This window comes from Mytilus trossulus, chromosome 4, assembly GCF_036588685.1.
Source record: "Mytilus trossulus isolate FHL-02 chromosome 4, PNRI_Mtr1.1.1.hap1, whole genome shotgun sequence".
Classification (NCBI taxonomy): Eukaryota; Metazoa; Mollusca; class Bivalvia; order Mytilida; family Mytilidae; genus Mytilus; species Mytilus trossulus.
In genome coordinates this window covers 88258800-88274806 of record NC_086376.1, presented here as the reverse complement: position 1 = coordinate 88274806, position 16007 = coordinate 88258800, and the positions used below count along the sequence as shown (strand labels likewise).

The 16007-nt window shown below is 32.1% G+C and overlaps 1 protein-coding gene across 1 annotated transcript; it reads left to right on the top strand.

Moving 5' to 3' along the window:
• The first annotated feature begins 216 nt into the window (after positions 1–216).
• LOC134714276 (uncharacterized) lies at positions 217–15231 on the top strand. Its single transcript, XM_063575513.1, has 8 exons — positions 217–356; positions 8255–8278; positions 9234–9338; positions 10074–10174; positions 11000–11105; positions 13562–13735; positions 14242–14402; positions 15047–15231. Exons 1-8 carry the CDS (start codon positions 284–286, stop codon positions 15143–15145), a joined length of 843 nt encoding a protein of 280 aa, XP_063431583.1. The 5' UTR covers positions 217–283; the 3' UTR covers positions 15146–15231.
• The last annotated feature ends 776 nt before the right edge of the window (positions 15232–16007 follow it).

The following is a 16007-nucleotide window of genomic DNA, read 5'->3' as shown; positions in this document are numbered from 1 at the left end:
AGTACCACTATAAGTACACATGCAAAAATAGTTGAGAAGGCCGTTGTTTTTGCCAAATCGAGATGTGAAGGTCGTTTTAATATACCAAGAAAATCTTGGAACAATTTAGAGTTGGCTAGTACTGTACCGACTTTTAATCTTATCTCGCTTTGTTTTAATTCTACTTTTCAACGTTCTACATAACATTCTATTAAAGGTCAATAACAACCACTGATTAAGCTTATGATTGACTATAAAGGATAATAATCAAGAGTAGCTCATCACAAATACATTGGTATTCAGAATGAAGGCATCTGTTCTGGTGGTAGTGCTGGCTTTCTGTGCCATTCATTGTAATGGATTCTTATTTGGACAGGGTAAGCATTTGATTTGGTTATTTATCTAAAGCAATATTTGTTTTGCATAATAATAACTTAATTTTCACGGAATACCAGAAAACATGAATTGAATTATTCACTGTGTAAGACTAAGGGCGTCAACTGGAAATGTTGTCTTTCGGGTACCATCTAGTTAATTTGGTTAGACAAGTTATCCAATGCATATTGTTTTTGCATGACAAAACTGACTTAATTTGTTAAAATTTAACAAATTACATATGATTCTGAATAACATTGAAATTTTCTTGAAATAGCTAAATTGTTGAAATATGTTCAACGTATATGTATAAAACTTTTAAGGTTGCACTTTGTAAATACAGCTGTTTCTCAAACCACGCCTCTTTTTGGGGAGATACAGAATATTCATAGATAATCAATTTTGTTTACATACTGGTTCTCAGTTATGATCTCTACGTTTCATCTCATAGAGACATAACTTGAGAATGTTACCAGTAAATATACATATATGCATATTGTTTATATTGAAATATGTGGTAATCCTTCAGTCGAGGCATGGTTAGTTAAGACATTTAGTGTTAGTTTAAACTCTTAGAAGTTCGGTGCATATAAACGTTGAAAATATGCCACACAGCATGCATAACATATGTAGTCCATATGAAACTTTCCATTCAAGGATATGTTTTTTTTTCAAAACTTCGTAGTATAGTGGTCCAGTTTTAGCCGTTTAAGGAGTCATATGGGAAATTGCATTGTCAATATTTACAGAAATACAACATGTAAAATCTTAATTATTTTTATAAGTGTTGACGCATGTATCATTTTGAATCTGTAACTGAAATAAAAATCTAGGAAATTGCTCCTTCCGGTCTCGACTTAGTTTTATTTCTGATAAAGAGGTATATGGCTGTTAAAATGGCATTTTGGCTTTAGAACAATTAATTGATTCTATAGGTGAAGAAAAGAACCAACATTTCAAGTAATATTCCCTTATCATTTTAAATTATTACGGGGAGCTTTTTGTGAATGCTAGTTTGAACGATATTGTGTAACTATGTATTTATATATTATTGATTTATAAACTATAAGACTGTCATTAACATACTATATAGTAAAAAATCATTTCTGTAGATCACCGAAAGGGGAAGTAGTCTAGAACACAGTATTATTTTATTTAGGGGGTTCACTATACACGCAAATTTTTATTAGTCTTCACTTCAAGGTTAATCGAGCAAATTTTATTAAATAAGGCTTTTTACAGGTTTTTTTTACTTTACTACGGGCTCATAAGGATCTTAAATCTGATTTTATTGCTGTGTCCACAATAGACACAGCAATATTATTCTACGTATTTCACCTGTATCGGTTTGGACAATTCCATGGACTATTCCATACACACACCATTATGCTTAAGGGGTTTTCGTATGTCATGTCAAGATGATATAGGCTATTTACCGTTGTTTGCCACAAAAAAAAAATCTGGTAAAGTCACTTTTCTGAAAAACCGATATAAATATAGTTCACATATTTATATATTTAATCTAACTGTGTTCATTGACCCGAATGTTTTAATGACAACACACACCTTAAATTCGTTTTGGTCTATTCCATGACATTTGCGCGGGAAATATTCATCAGAGACTTAATTTTAATGGACGTTCATTTGGAAAATTTTACTATCTATTTTATGTGAACAATTGTCATATGTGTTTGTGTTTCGTACATTTAAAGGATCAACGTTATTGAAATTCCGTATATCTTCATTTGACATCAGGTTTGTACGCATTTAGTCTCTTCTCTAGTCTATAATCTAAACTGAAGGCCGCGAAGGGTCATGATGACACGTGCTGCACAATCCCACACATTTCAACGAACAAAAAAGTTACTATTGAATAGACTTTATCAGCTGTTTTTAGACATCTATATGCATTTCATCCCCTAATGTCAGTCATGATAACACTGGCATTAACAGCGGAAACCGCGAATTCTGTCTTTCGCCTGCTATGGACAATGTATATTAGGGGTTTACATTATGGACGATTCCATATAACATTGTAGTTCAGGGGTTGTTTACATGTTTAGTCGTATCTGGTATCTTAATGAAAACGATGTACATTATTTCTACATATTTGTATATGTTGAAGGAAACAGGTGAATTTCATGATAATTTGGTATACAGAAACATGACATAAGTTTTTTGTACAATTTTGGTGTGTATAAATGACCTACATTACAGCCCTGAAATTCTTGGTGCATTTAATGAGGGGGGGTAGGAGGGGTTTACTCTTTAACGGATTTACTGTACGCATGTAAATACTGGTGGAGGATATTCAGTGTATTTTTATACACCGTACTCAGCTGGGTTTGCCTTGATTGGAAGAATATATTTACAGACAGCTATAGTATAGATGATGCAGCTGTATTTAGACATGGCATTTACCTTGAAATTCCCAAAATACAATGCTGACATGGAATTTACCATCAATTTGGAATAAGCTTGATAGTCATACTGTCAAACACATCAATATTTCTTTTTTTAAACCAATATTTATTTATAAATGCATAGAGTATTAAATGTATAGTTTAGCAATGATTGTGTATATCCCTCCTGTAAATGTGCTTTAAATTTTGGTGTATCTTATCTATTTGGTATTATTCATTTATTTATAAAAAAAAACATGATTTTATCATATTTTACAGAAACGTGTCATTCAATAGACCACTTTCGAGTTCATCCGTCACCGGCAAAAACTCGTCAATTATACACGCCTTTATGACGTCATTTACCAGATAGAGGGGCTCGCCTGTATCCCTGCACTATTTACGTTCATCAAGCGTCTTAGTGATCGTCTTTGTGCAGGATAAACTAGAAATAATGGTTGCTCTGTAGGTACTTACTGACATTTCCCTAATGACAGCAGTGTTGATTGTCAATTTTGAGAATTCAATTTGCCGAATAATTCGTACAATATAGAATTGTAGTTTTCCAACCACTCGCTCAACATTGGAAGGAAGTGACGACGCCCCTAAACGCACAAATGACGATGATAAAGGCGCATATAATTGACGAGTTTTTTCCGGTGACGGATGAACTCGAAAGTGGTCTATTGTCATTTTTTTTGTTTATCTGTCTGTTTTGGTGTGATAAAATGGCAGCTCATAAATTGCCATGTTCAGTCATGCAGGGGACTTTAAAAATACTGAAATAAGTGATTTTTAAATCACTTTTTTCAGTAGAAAATTCAATTTGCAAGGTTTAGTCACAAATTGGGTTTATGTAGTTTTTCAAAACTTAAAACAAATAGATTTAAATGATATCTTTTATTTAGTACAATGTACATTTAAAAAAAAAAAAAAACACTTTTTGCTACTTTTATTAAGTAGCAAGGTGTATGCCTTTGATGCTATCATTTAACTGAAAATTCTATTTTAGTTGAAAAAATGCTATAATAATGGCTTTACATATTGAACTGATACTTATTTAAATGATTTTTCCCAGCAATAGGAGTATTTTTCCTGTGAAGTTCAAGGTTTCATCTTTCTGATTATGTAATAAAATTCTACTGTTAGCGATAAAAATATTCACTGTTTAGGGGTGTTGAAATTAGGTCTTACATAGTTGATGCATATCCGATCCGTGATTAGTATATATTTCAATGGTGCTCTCGGTAAGGCCAAAATAAATATATGTTTGTTTACGGGTACCTGACCGATCCTATTTGAGCACCCACCCTAAGCCATTTTATTGCCGTCGTAAGAAATAATCCAATCATTATGAATAGGGAAACTCTCGCCACATGGACAACTCGGGCCATGCAAGACGGACCACACAATTCAAAATCATGGCACAAAAAATAAAATGGACAAAATAATAAAAAGAAAATACTGACCTACCTACCTACCCTACATATTTTGATGATGTAACCTTAAACAGACATGTTAGTTTTCTCGTATGAATTGTTTTACATTGTCTTATCAGGGCCTTTTATAGCTGACTGCGGTATGGGCTTTGCTCATTGTAACATGTACAACAATCAAACATCAACCCACTCTAAACTGAATGTAATTGAAAGACATCTAGAGGTTGATATCAGAGGCGGATTTAGGGGGGGGGCCCTGCTTTTTGAGAAAAAAATTTGGTTGCTTATATAGGGAATCGTGACTGGAGCAAGCCCCCTCTTAGGTCAGTCAGTTGGCCCCCACTAGAAAATTTCTGGATCCGCCACTGGATATACAGTATCGAACAGAAGATAAAAAAGGGAACAATATGGTGAATTTTAGGGATTAATATTATTTCATGTACATGCATTTGAAATATATTTAAGATATATTGTTTCGATTTTTTTAGTTCTAGGTTCCACGGTGACCTAGCTCCCATTTTCGAAAACTGTGATTTTAAATGCTAGTATATTAGAGGGATATTTCCTTTTCATTGGTTGTAGATATGGAATCTTATTTTACCATGAAGTCAGATTTGAAAATGACTTTGAGAATGAAGATATCGTAAAGACTGAATGTCAGTTTTAGTCTTATATATGTACTTTATAATTTTAGTCTTGCATGTACATAATTATGTGTACATATATCACTGATCCAGTGGCAATGGTAAATAGACACTGACAAGTCTTAGATAATATTTTATAGTTTTGAATGTTTTGTCCGTTGACTAAAATTAGGTGGAGGTTTGTGTGTTCTTATTTCCAACAGAGGTAAACTCAACACATATCAATATGTGCATGAAGCAAATTGATAGTTGCAAGGTACGGAATGATTGTACCACAAGAAAGTTTTAACCTGTGTATATATACTTAAAATATGATAAAAAAAAATCATGTCTTTTTCAGGACTTCTGAATCCAACCATGTAGTATGGAATGTTTTTGAGATGTGGTTTGGTCGATGGATGTTAATGAAGGACCTGTAGTACAAAGTATATCACTGAATTTAGCTCTTTGTCTAAGTGTATTATTGAATACTTTGCTTTGAGCTCAGTTCATTGTTATGCAAATCATTCTTTGTGAAATAAAGATTTGACAGAAAACTCTCATGTACAAGGATTTGTCAAAGTAGTATCACCTCTATTTACAATGTAAGTATTAGGGAGATAAAAGCATTCTATTTTGATTTGAACCAAACATGTTATAAAAAAAAAAGAACAAATTTACCAGAGAGTGCTACTACCAACACTAGCAATATGATGCTAGGTTGTTTTAATACATCTGTACTAGCTGCCTACTGATGACTCGGTTCTGAGTGTAAATGGTCCTTCAACATGTTCAACTATGCGGGGCAAAATTATAAGGCATATCAAGGCTTATCAATTTCTAAAACAATATTTCATTGTTCTGTTTGAAATTTTTAAACAACCACAGAAATTTTTGCAGTTAAAATACATGTAGGTATCCTGTCGTCGTCTTCCCAAGACGGATGGTTTCCAGATAATAACTTCAGTATAAGTAAAAAGGAAGCCTTAAAATTATAACATACTGTGGATTGATTTATTTTCGTGGGTACCAATTTTCGTGGATTAAAGAAAATTTGCATTTTCGTGGACATTTAATTCGTGGTTTTGCCAAAGTCTGCATACAAGCCTATAGAAAATTTGTTAATCGTTGAACATTTAATTTCGTGGTTAGACTCTACCCACGAAAGCCACGAAAATTGGTATCCAAAGAATAATAATGAATCCACAGTAATATTTTAATTTTTATAATCATAAAAGGAAGCTTGGGATTGTTTTGTGGGGGTTATATATATAGTCCCTAAGGTTTAGGAATAAGGGTTCCAAAGGTGACCAAAACAAGCATTAATCTAGTGTCCATACAAAAAGTCGTGTATAAGTATTTCAATTGTTCTGAAATTGTACCATAATATTGAATACCATAAGTAGAAGGTTGAGGTCTATTTTGTGGGTTATGGGGCAAACAGTCGAGGAATTCAGGGCCAAAAACAAACATTTTTGTAGATTCCAGACAATAAATTGGAGTTATTTCTTTGTCCAGAATGGTTGTTGAATTACCTAAAACCAATGCTTTATGAAATCTCCTTTAAAAATTGGAGTTTAGATTTCTCTGTCCAGAATAGTAGTTGAATCAACTTAAAATAATGCTATACATGTATATACAATATACAATGCAAAATTCACTTTACTATCAACTGATAAATTTAAGCAGTCTTTAATAGCCATTCAGTGATTACAAGCACTTTGATTATCATTCCAGGGTTATGCCCTTTCACAAATTTTTTGGAAAAATTTCTCAAGTTTGTCTCAACTAAATTTTGGGAAATGTGTATATAATGCTTATTACCTCTAAACTCAGTTTAAGCTCAATTTTTGGCAGCTTCACTTTATGTACCTTTTTAACGTTATATGCTAGCGGGGGCATCATCACCATGACAAATTAAACATGATTTGATTTCATCAAAAATTGAATTCTTCGGGTTCTATGATATTCTGAATTTACCCATGTATTTAGATTTTGGATATTGGACCAAAATAGGTAAATGTCCAATTTAATTTTTTTAAGTTGAAGTTCTTTATAGACCACATTCAATCTGTGTCAAAAACCTATGTTGTGTCAACTATTTAACCACAATCCAAATTCAGAGCTGTATCCAGCTTGAATGTTGTGTCTATACTAGCCCCAACCGTTCAGGTTTCCACCTCTGCAGTCGTATAAAGCAGCACCCTGCGGAGTATCTGTTCCATTCATTTGTTATTTCTTAATTTGTGTGAATTAACATTGTTACAGTAAATGTTAATTACTACACTTGCATACCACAACAAATACTGTATTGGTACATGTATCACTTATATTTGTATCCATATAACAAAACAAAAAATGAAAAGGAATAATTTTGCAATACCTTTTATGTACTAAATAGCCTTTTAGGTATTTAGACATATTAAGACTTATTAAGTAGATGTTGATGATATCTGCTTGACATGCTTCAAATTCGATCAGATTACTTTTGGAGCAGTTATGAGTCTTTAAAGCATGCTCACAAAAGTTCTTTTGGTGAAATCATTTTTATATTGGTCAAAATTTGTCTTTGCTTCGACCAGCTTTTGAGGAGATATAAAGAATTGATATAAATCAGCACAGAGGTTTACTTCCTATCTTACTTAGCCCCAATAATCATGTCAGACATAAGCCATTGTCATTACTTAAAACCAATAAATGTATTCTAATCTGAGGAAGAAATTCGACATTTTAACAAAAAAATTTACTAATGATACTGACGATCCACCTCAAAGTAATGTAAATAGAACCATACCAATAGTAAGCAAATACATATAAAAAAAGATGAGATATGATTGCCAATGAGACAATTCTCCACAAGAGACCAAATCGACACAGAAATTAACAATTGCTCTCCCAGCTACAAAACGTATCCAAAACCAAAGATGTAGAACATGTTCTATCATAATCATTTGGTAACTAATGTAATTACTGTCTCCCCATGTCTGTATTGAACATAAAAAAATATCAAATAAATAACACTCCTAATGCTCAGATCGGTTGTCACCCTGCAACACAGTTATTAACACCATATAGGAAAAACATAGAACTTTATTGTCATAAGACACTGTCAAACATCCAAACATACTATCCACACTCATCTGTGTCCACACTTGTTTGTAAAACAAAAAAAACTTTTCCTTCTTCTTATGTGACTTTAAGCAAACAAAACGGTTGGTCTATTATGTAAATTGGCTTCAATCTCGCCTGCGGTGTGACGGTTATTGCTTCATTAAAATTTAATTTTCATTACGTTATAATATATGATATTTTACGATGCAAACAGGACTTTTTATAAGGTCAAAATAAAATAGGAGGTCAATTAGTAACGGCACAATAGACAAATAACAGCAAACTATTGAAGATTTCAATTTTACGTTTTCTTTTTCTTTTTTAGACGGCACATGGGATAACCTTAGAGGTATTTATTACTGTTCTGAATGGAACTTTATACTCATTATTCGCTTATCGAATGAAACTCCAAAGATCACGCTGTATTTTAAAATTTATGTTATTACAGAAGAGAATAGTTGCATATTATTATAACAAAGATGTACATGTACAAAAGTGCAAAATTTAGTAATCCAACAAAAAAGTATGACACATCAATTATGACATACCTAAAGATGTTCCAAACAAAACAAACCAAGTGCACACATAAAGCGTCAAAATCAGCAAAGTATTTATGATATTAGATTTGAACATGTAATAATCATTCTCCTTAAAATATTACACCAAAACCAAGAAAAAACGGGTTGTATATTTCCGATAAGTATAAATACATGATATATAAGGCACTAAGGTATTATTTTTTACAGATCAGATAAATTATTTATAGTAAAGGATCCTACAAGTTAATGTAAGATACAGTCACTGAAATAATTATATTTAAAAGTACTACTGAGCCAGTGACAACTCTACAACAGATTTATCCATCAGATCACCAGCAGTGATGGTGATATATAACTGTGAACATTCTGTATATATATACAGAATAATTATATAACTTTATCAAATCTACCAAATCACATTACAATCTAGAGGTACTGTTCAATGGAAGATGAACCAAAGCCACTTTAAAACGATAGTGGTGACCTATAGTTGTTGAAATCTACAATGTACGTGTGTGTTTGTCGCCTATGGACAATTGCTTAACGGGAAATCATACGTCAACATCTTTTTATTATATATTATGAAAATAAGAATATATTGTTTCATTGAGGTAAAAAAAAACACACTCAAAACAAATAAAGATCTGGTACCGACATTATAAACTGTTTCTGTATACGCTCTTTCATTAAGATGTTTTTGTAATATCAATAACAAATAATTAGCTTTTAGAACATATCATATTAACATTTAAACTTGATTTTCAGTTACATGGGGAATAAACCCATTCGGTAGTATGAACTTTGCAGCTATGCCACTAACAGAGGCCGATGCTAAAGCAAAGGGATTCCAAAAGATATCAGACTGTGGAGGTATGTTATCAAAACATTGCTAGCTAATTGACTCCTCAATGAGGTAGTTTTCCAACAGATATTCTGAATTCCTATGGGAACAAATTGTGCTTCTCTTCTCACCAAACCTTTCTTTTATTCAAATGAGTAGATTTCACATATAGGCTTAACCAATAAGTTAGCATTTTCCGTTTCGTTAATTTTTGTATAGGAGAGGTCCTCTCACTGAATAATGTTCAAATTTTGGTGACTATGTTGATCGCATTAAGCTCATCGATACTTGAAATGAAGAAAACTACAGGTGGAATTCGGTCTGCTTTTTTTCTTTTTCTGACATATATTAATTGACAACGAGGTTCGGTTGAGATCTGAAATTTTCAACGAAAGAAGTGACTTGCATTGTTCCTTGTTGTACAACATTCTTATACAACACATGCACACGGATTATATATATTTCACTGGGTACATTATTTACATTCATGAGCATACTTTTTTTTCCAGTAGGCAATCATTGACACAGGATTGCTACTTACAAAGAAGATCTAATTACAAGATTTCAAAATGTTGAGAATCCAGTCTAGTCAAAGGGGCTTTATATATGATTATATCTATATAAATACCATTGTATAACTTAAAATTTAAATTTGAAATAAGTTATATAGGTGTTTTTAAATAATTGAAGAACGCAACTAACTTAAGTTTCTATATGCTCTTTTTTCTTGTGTATAAATTTAGATTTTTTTTTTCAATTCACAGATTCGAGTGGATTACATGGTCGTCGATATGTAAAAGACAACGACATGGCTCTTATTTTAATATATGACGTACAAGGATATATAGCTGGAATTTCTGCTGCGGTATGTAATTCAGGAATTTCTTAAACAAAAAGAGAAACAGAGAGAGTTCCTAAGTCATATACAATCATCAAGGCGAAAAAATATTAAGTTAAAGTGTATACAGCATGATTTTATATTTTACACAAATAGTCCTACAGTGGTTTAAAAATCAAATTAAAAAAACAACATTGCGTTTGCTTTAATAGTTTTCAAAGGTACCAGGATTATAATTAAGTACGCCAGACGCGCTTTTCGTCTTCATAAGACTCATCAGTGACGCTCATATCTTTTTAAAGTCTTTATCTATAAGAAAAACATCAGTGCACGAGGCGTAATTGAAATATGTTCATATTCATATTTACAACTATGTGCATACCAAGTTTCTACAACGTCTAATCTCAAGGCACACTACCTGCTGGAATATTTATTCAGCAGGAAACTTTAATTGTTAACATCATTGAGAACTGGAAATAATATATACCAAAAGGCAATTAAATTTATTAGTTGAAGAAGGCCTGGCAACATTATGGCCCGAATATTGATGTTCACCTGCTTAACGGCCAGTGCCATTGTCAAAACAAAAAGTACATAACACAAAAATCTGAAGATAGAGACAGTAGATGCTTTAAGGAGTAGATTTTTAAACATTACTTTTTTTTCTGTAAACTTATTAAAATATTCGATAAGAATATATTTTTTACAGCAATTTGGACTTGTTTATTAACGTATGCAATCCTCTAAAATTAAAAGCCCGATTAGTGTATGCTACAATGGTTTTAAATTTTTTGCGTACCACAGACACTGCGCAAGCTTAATTTTGAAATTTCATTTAATATGTTTTATTAGGTCTCAAATAGTCTTGCAAATGGATTTCCATCAAACTTTCTGAAGAATCACCCATTTGTATTGTCAGGCAACAACTACCATATTTCAGCATATTTCGTCAACCCTGGTAAGTATAAGTTATACTATTTTTGTTTATATATAAACTGAATATCGTACGAATATGGACAGGTAAACATTGATTTAAACTGTCTTATCTATACTATTAAACGAGAAGACCTCATTTTTGGTGTCGCTTCTCTTCCTTCCACAATAAATCAATCGTCATGCCTCTGTGTCCTATAGGTAACATGAATAGTCGCATTTGTCATCCATTCTTATGATTATTCAGATTGAGTTATTTTGGGAGAAAAACGACAAAAGGAGTCCGGAAATGATTACGTCATCAGACTGACTTTTAGTCATAGATAAGACTTCCTGTTTGAAACATGCACAAATACAACCAATCGTATGATAGATAAAAAACAGAAAAAATAGATAAGCCAATCAGAGCGTTCTCCATTTCATGGTGTTTATATTGCAAGAACCACAACTATTATACCTCCTTAGAGAGGACATTTATTGTTCGCGTTTATCTACATGTAAACTACGATTATACTTCTTTAATATATATAGAATCTCTGTATTCTGTATTCTGTCTACTGGTTTTTTTTAATGTTTACTATTCAGGGGGTCATACCAGTTGCATTTATATTAGAATAAGTAAAACATGGGACACAAGTACAACCAATCGTAGAGCGTTCTCCATGTCACGGTGTTTAGATCGCAAAAATCACAACTATTATATCCTTTAGAGAGGACAACTATTTTCGCGTTTACGATTATACTACTTTAATATATAGAGACTCTATATATTTCTATATATAATTTATTGTTAAAAGGGAAAATAGTGATTTGGCAAAAATGAAAGTAAGGTAGAGATTAATAGAGGAGGCAGGACCTTTTTCGAGGCGTCAGGATCTGGTGATTTTAAGCTTGGGATTATATTTTTCGATTTCTGGATATGAATTCCTTTAAATTCTGCATCTCGGGATTTCATGGTTTTAAGCCCGGGATTTCGGGATCAGGACCCCTCCGATCGACAACCCCTCAAATTAGCCTTAGTCGGTATTAGTCATTTGTACATGTACATGATTCAAATCCTACCATTGGCATATTAATAAGGCTCTAAAAAAGCACTGATGGATTGTCATAGAAGCATATTTTTTAGACTAATAATGGTCTATATATAAGCAGTTACATTTATTTCATGTTTGAAACGGTGCAAATTTTTAATTTAATTTGACTTTTACCAAAAGAAGCATTGTAGCAAAGGAGAAGAATAATTGTGGTCGTAAACCAGAAACACGAATATAATTGAATTTAACAGAAAGGAAACAAATATCGGACTTTGGAAAAAGGGAGATACCTTTTTTGTAATTTTCAATACATAATATATGTTACAAAAAATCATCCTAGAACAGTTCACAAGCTGTATATGCCCGCGGATGTTTTCTAGTTAGATTTATATTAGCAAACACTTCTAGATATAAAAAGGTAGCAGACCAAAAGAAATTACAGATCTTATCATAATGCTAGCATGTCAAAGGTTTCGTTTTCTTGCTTTCTTTGTCTGTATTAAAGTTTGATGATCAATCATTGTTATTGAGATTGACATAAAAAAAAAACATTATATACAGGCGGAGTTAAACTTGTATACATTATATGGCTTATTGTTCGCTAGCGTGAGTCTGGTTACATTATATTAAAATTTTATTGAACATTTTCACATACTCAAATTTACCCATATATAGGTTTAATTCCGCCTTCTTATATTGTTTGCATATGTCAATCTTAACTACAATGCTAGAGCAAAATTAAAAACAAACAAAGCAAGCCGCCAAACGAAACCTTTAACTTGCTAGCACTATGATATCAGCTTTAATAATGATGTACTTCTTGAACATTGACGTTTGCCTCAGATCTTAGATAATTACTATGGACTATATTGCGAAAATACTGAATGTTTTTAGCGATCGTAATCGTTTAGTTCCTTTGTTTCTTCAATAAAATAATCACAATACCTTAAGTTACGAAGTGTGCATTGTCGTAATAAATAGACTGCCATGAAAGATATTCCCATGCATACTACGCGGACAGTATCTATTTAACTAATATATATTTCGGGTGGTAAATCCTTTAAGTAATAACAAACTTTTACTAAGATACATAATGTTTATTGCAATGGTAATTTCCTCTTAATTTCCTAGGAGTGTTATGACTAATAGTACTAGTAATAATTTATTAATGTATAATATATTATTAGGTGTATATATTAGATATTTTGGTTTATGCTTTAAGGTTTAATATTTTCTAAAATACTTTAACAATACCGTTAAATGTTACTTTTTTGTAAGTAGTTTATTTATTAGAGCTCCAACACTATTATTGGGTTGTCATATATTTTTGGGCTATATTTTAGCATCGAGCACCACCAACGACGCAAAAATAATCAAAATGAGTATTTGGTGCAGTAAAATGTGTACCGTTTATGAAATTTATCAAATATGATATTGTCTTTCACAGCGATCATTTGTACGACTGGTAGATCAGCAGCTGAATATAAGCAACAGGGAGTTGGAACTGACCTTTACATCCAGAACGGAACAGACCCTATTACAAATGCAATCAAAATTCCCCATGACCAGAGTGATATAACATCTACACAATGGACAGAGGGAAAATGCTTCCCGTCAATGGGTATGACAAAATATAATCGTTTTGAAAGATACAGACTATAAGGTGCATATTCGGCTAAACATTTTAGATTGGTCGTGTAGAGAGACTTTTCGTTCTTTATCCTAAAACGATGCTTCAACCATAGCTGGCATATAAAATTATGGTTTTACTTCTTTTGGCTATAAACGATTTCCGCAAAGAAAATTTTCATATTAAAACCAATATTTGTTTCGCATGCGCATGAAATCCATATCGCGATGCTTTAATAAGATTTTGAATTTTACGCATTGTCTATACAAAGTTTTTTTTCTTGGACTAGACAGACAAATCTATTCCTGTGTATATGTGCTTTATAAATATTTTGATATTAGCGTCACTGATGAGTCTTATGAAGACTAAACGCGCGTCTTGCGTACCAAATTATAATCCTGGTACCTTAAATCACTATTATAAGTAGAATCTTGTGAAGATAGAAATGAAACAGAATAGACTAAGTAGCAAAGTACATAATACCAATTGTTTTACAGGTAAACATTACTGGTTCAACGTCAGAAAAGATATGAGTTGTGATGAATTTTGGCCAGTGTTTCTATTGTATAATGGTGGTAAACTCAATGCTTTTGGTTGGGCCATGCAAGCAGATCTAACTTCACCAAGAGTTGAACATCCACCAAAGTCAACAATTTCTGTATGTTCTTTACAACCATGAATTATTATGCTACTTTAAATATTCGTATTATTTATAAAGCAAAGAAGAACAAGAATTGTCATTGCACTAAAACAAATTTCAACTAAAAGACTTCAGTGATGGAAAGTGTTACACTTAAACTTCGTTTGATGAATAGTGGTGTTCGCGAACATTATAATACCTTCAGCCAATGTCGGGCGTGTTGGAAAAGAATTTAACCGCCATGTGTAATTCTTATCTGCGTTTGGATTCCCTTAATATATTTCGTCGTATGGATGACAAATCTTATGTTGTCATTGTTATATGAAAACGTGTTTCGACGTAGGTCAGCTAGATCACGATGTACTGTAAAATACCGCTTGTGTTTTTCTGAAGATTGTTTGTCGATTTCACGATGCCTCTTAATTTTATTAAGTGTCATCGGGGTTGTTTTTTTCTTGCTCTCAGTGGCATATACCTTACAACCTTTTCACGTTGATTTATAGAATATATGCTTATATTTTTTTAACTAACTTATCTTAATGAAGCCGAATACGACCCTTCCACTCATAATTGCAGAACTATAATTATATATACGTGTTTAAATACGCTGAAAAAAAATATGTGAAGGAAAATCTAACTTTATTTATGATTTATTATTACAGGCTTTCATGAACCCACCACCAGACTGCATCTACAAAACTGGAACATTATCTACTTTACATATTTACCTGACCAACAACCCAGCTATTGATACATGCTAAATGAAGTGTAACACTTAAAAACTCAAAACTGTATAATGTCGGGTATTAGATATTTTTGTAAGATATAATCATAAATTTAAAAAAAAAAATGAAAATATGTTATTTTTGTACTTTAATGGACAATATTGTAAAGTTTTGATAACATTTATCGATGTAGATCTTCCATCTTTATTGAAATCACTCAAAATGCATGATGTTGTAATCAATAATCAGTTATGACGGTATAGTGACACACAGCGTCCGTGATTTCGATCCCTAAACGGCTTCCAAATACTTCAAACAATATTTTCACAAAACATATTGTATATATAAAAAGAAATAAGATTTGGTAAGATTGCCAATGAGACAACTGTTCACAACACATCTCGTGTCTTTATGGCAGATTTAAACAGAACCTGGTCTTCATAGAGTGACGTGTCTTTCTGGGGACTGTTGTTTTGTAAGCTTGTCCTAAACCGTAAAGAATCCTGGATATGTACTGATTGTGATTCTTTTGTGTATTGGCAGACATAAAAAAAAAAACAATACATTATCGGCTTCTGACCTCATGATAATACGTTATACAGAAACAGGCATAGGGACGACCGATATATGGAATTTGACCATTAGAATCAATCATTCATATCTAAATGTTTGCATACCTCATATAAGCTGGAGAAAATCATTTTTTAATTATTTAATTTTGGATGTAACGCGTCTTTTGATTGGCTGACGTTATTTTGTTATGAGCTCATATACATAATTTAGTCATGTGACCGTGACGTCATAACCGTTTTTTCATTGTTTTCTAAGGTTTAAAATGAAATCTAGAATTAAATTATAAGAAATGACTGTAATATTTTTCTATCTATTCGAAATAACA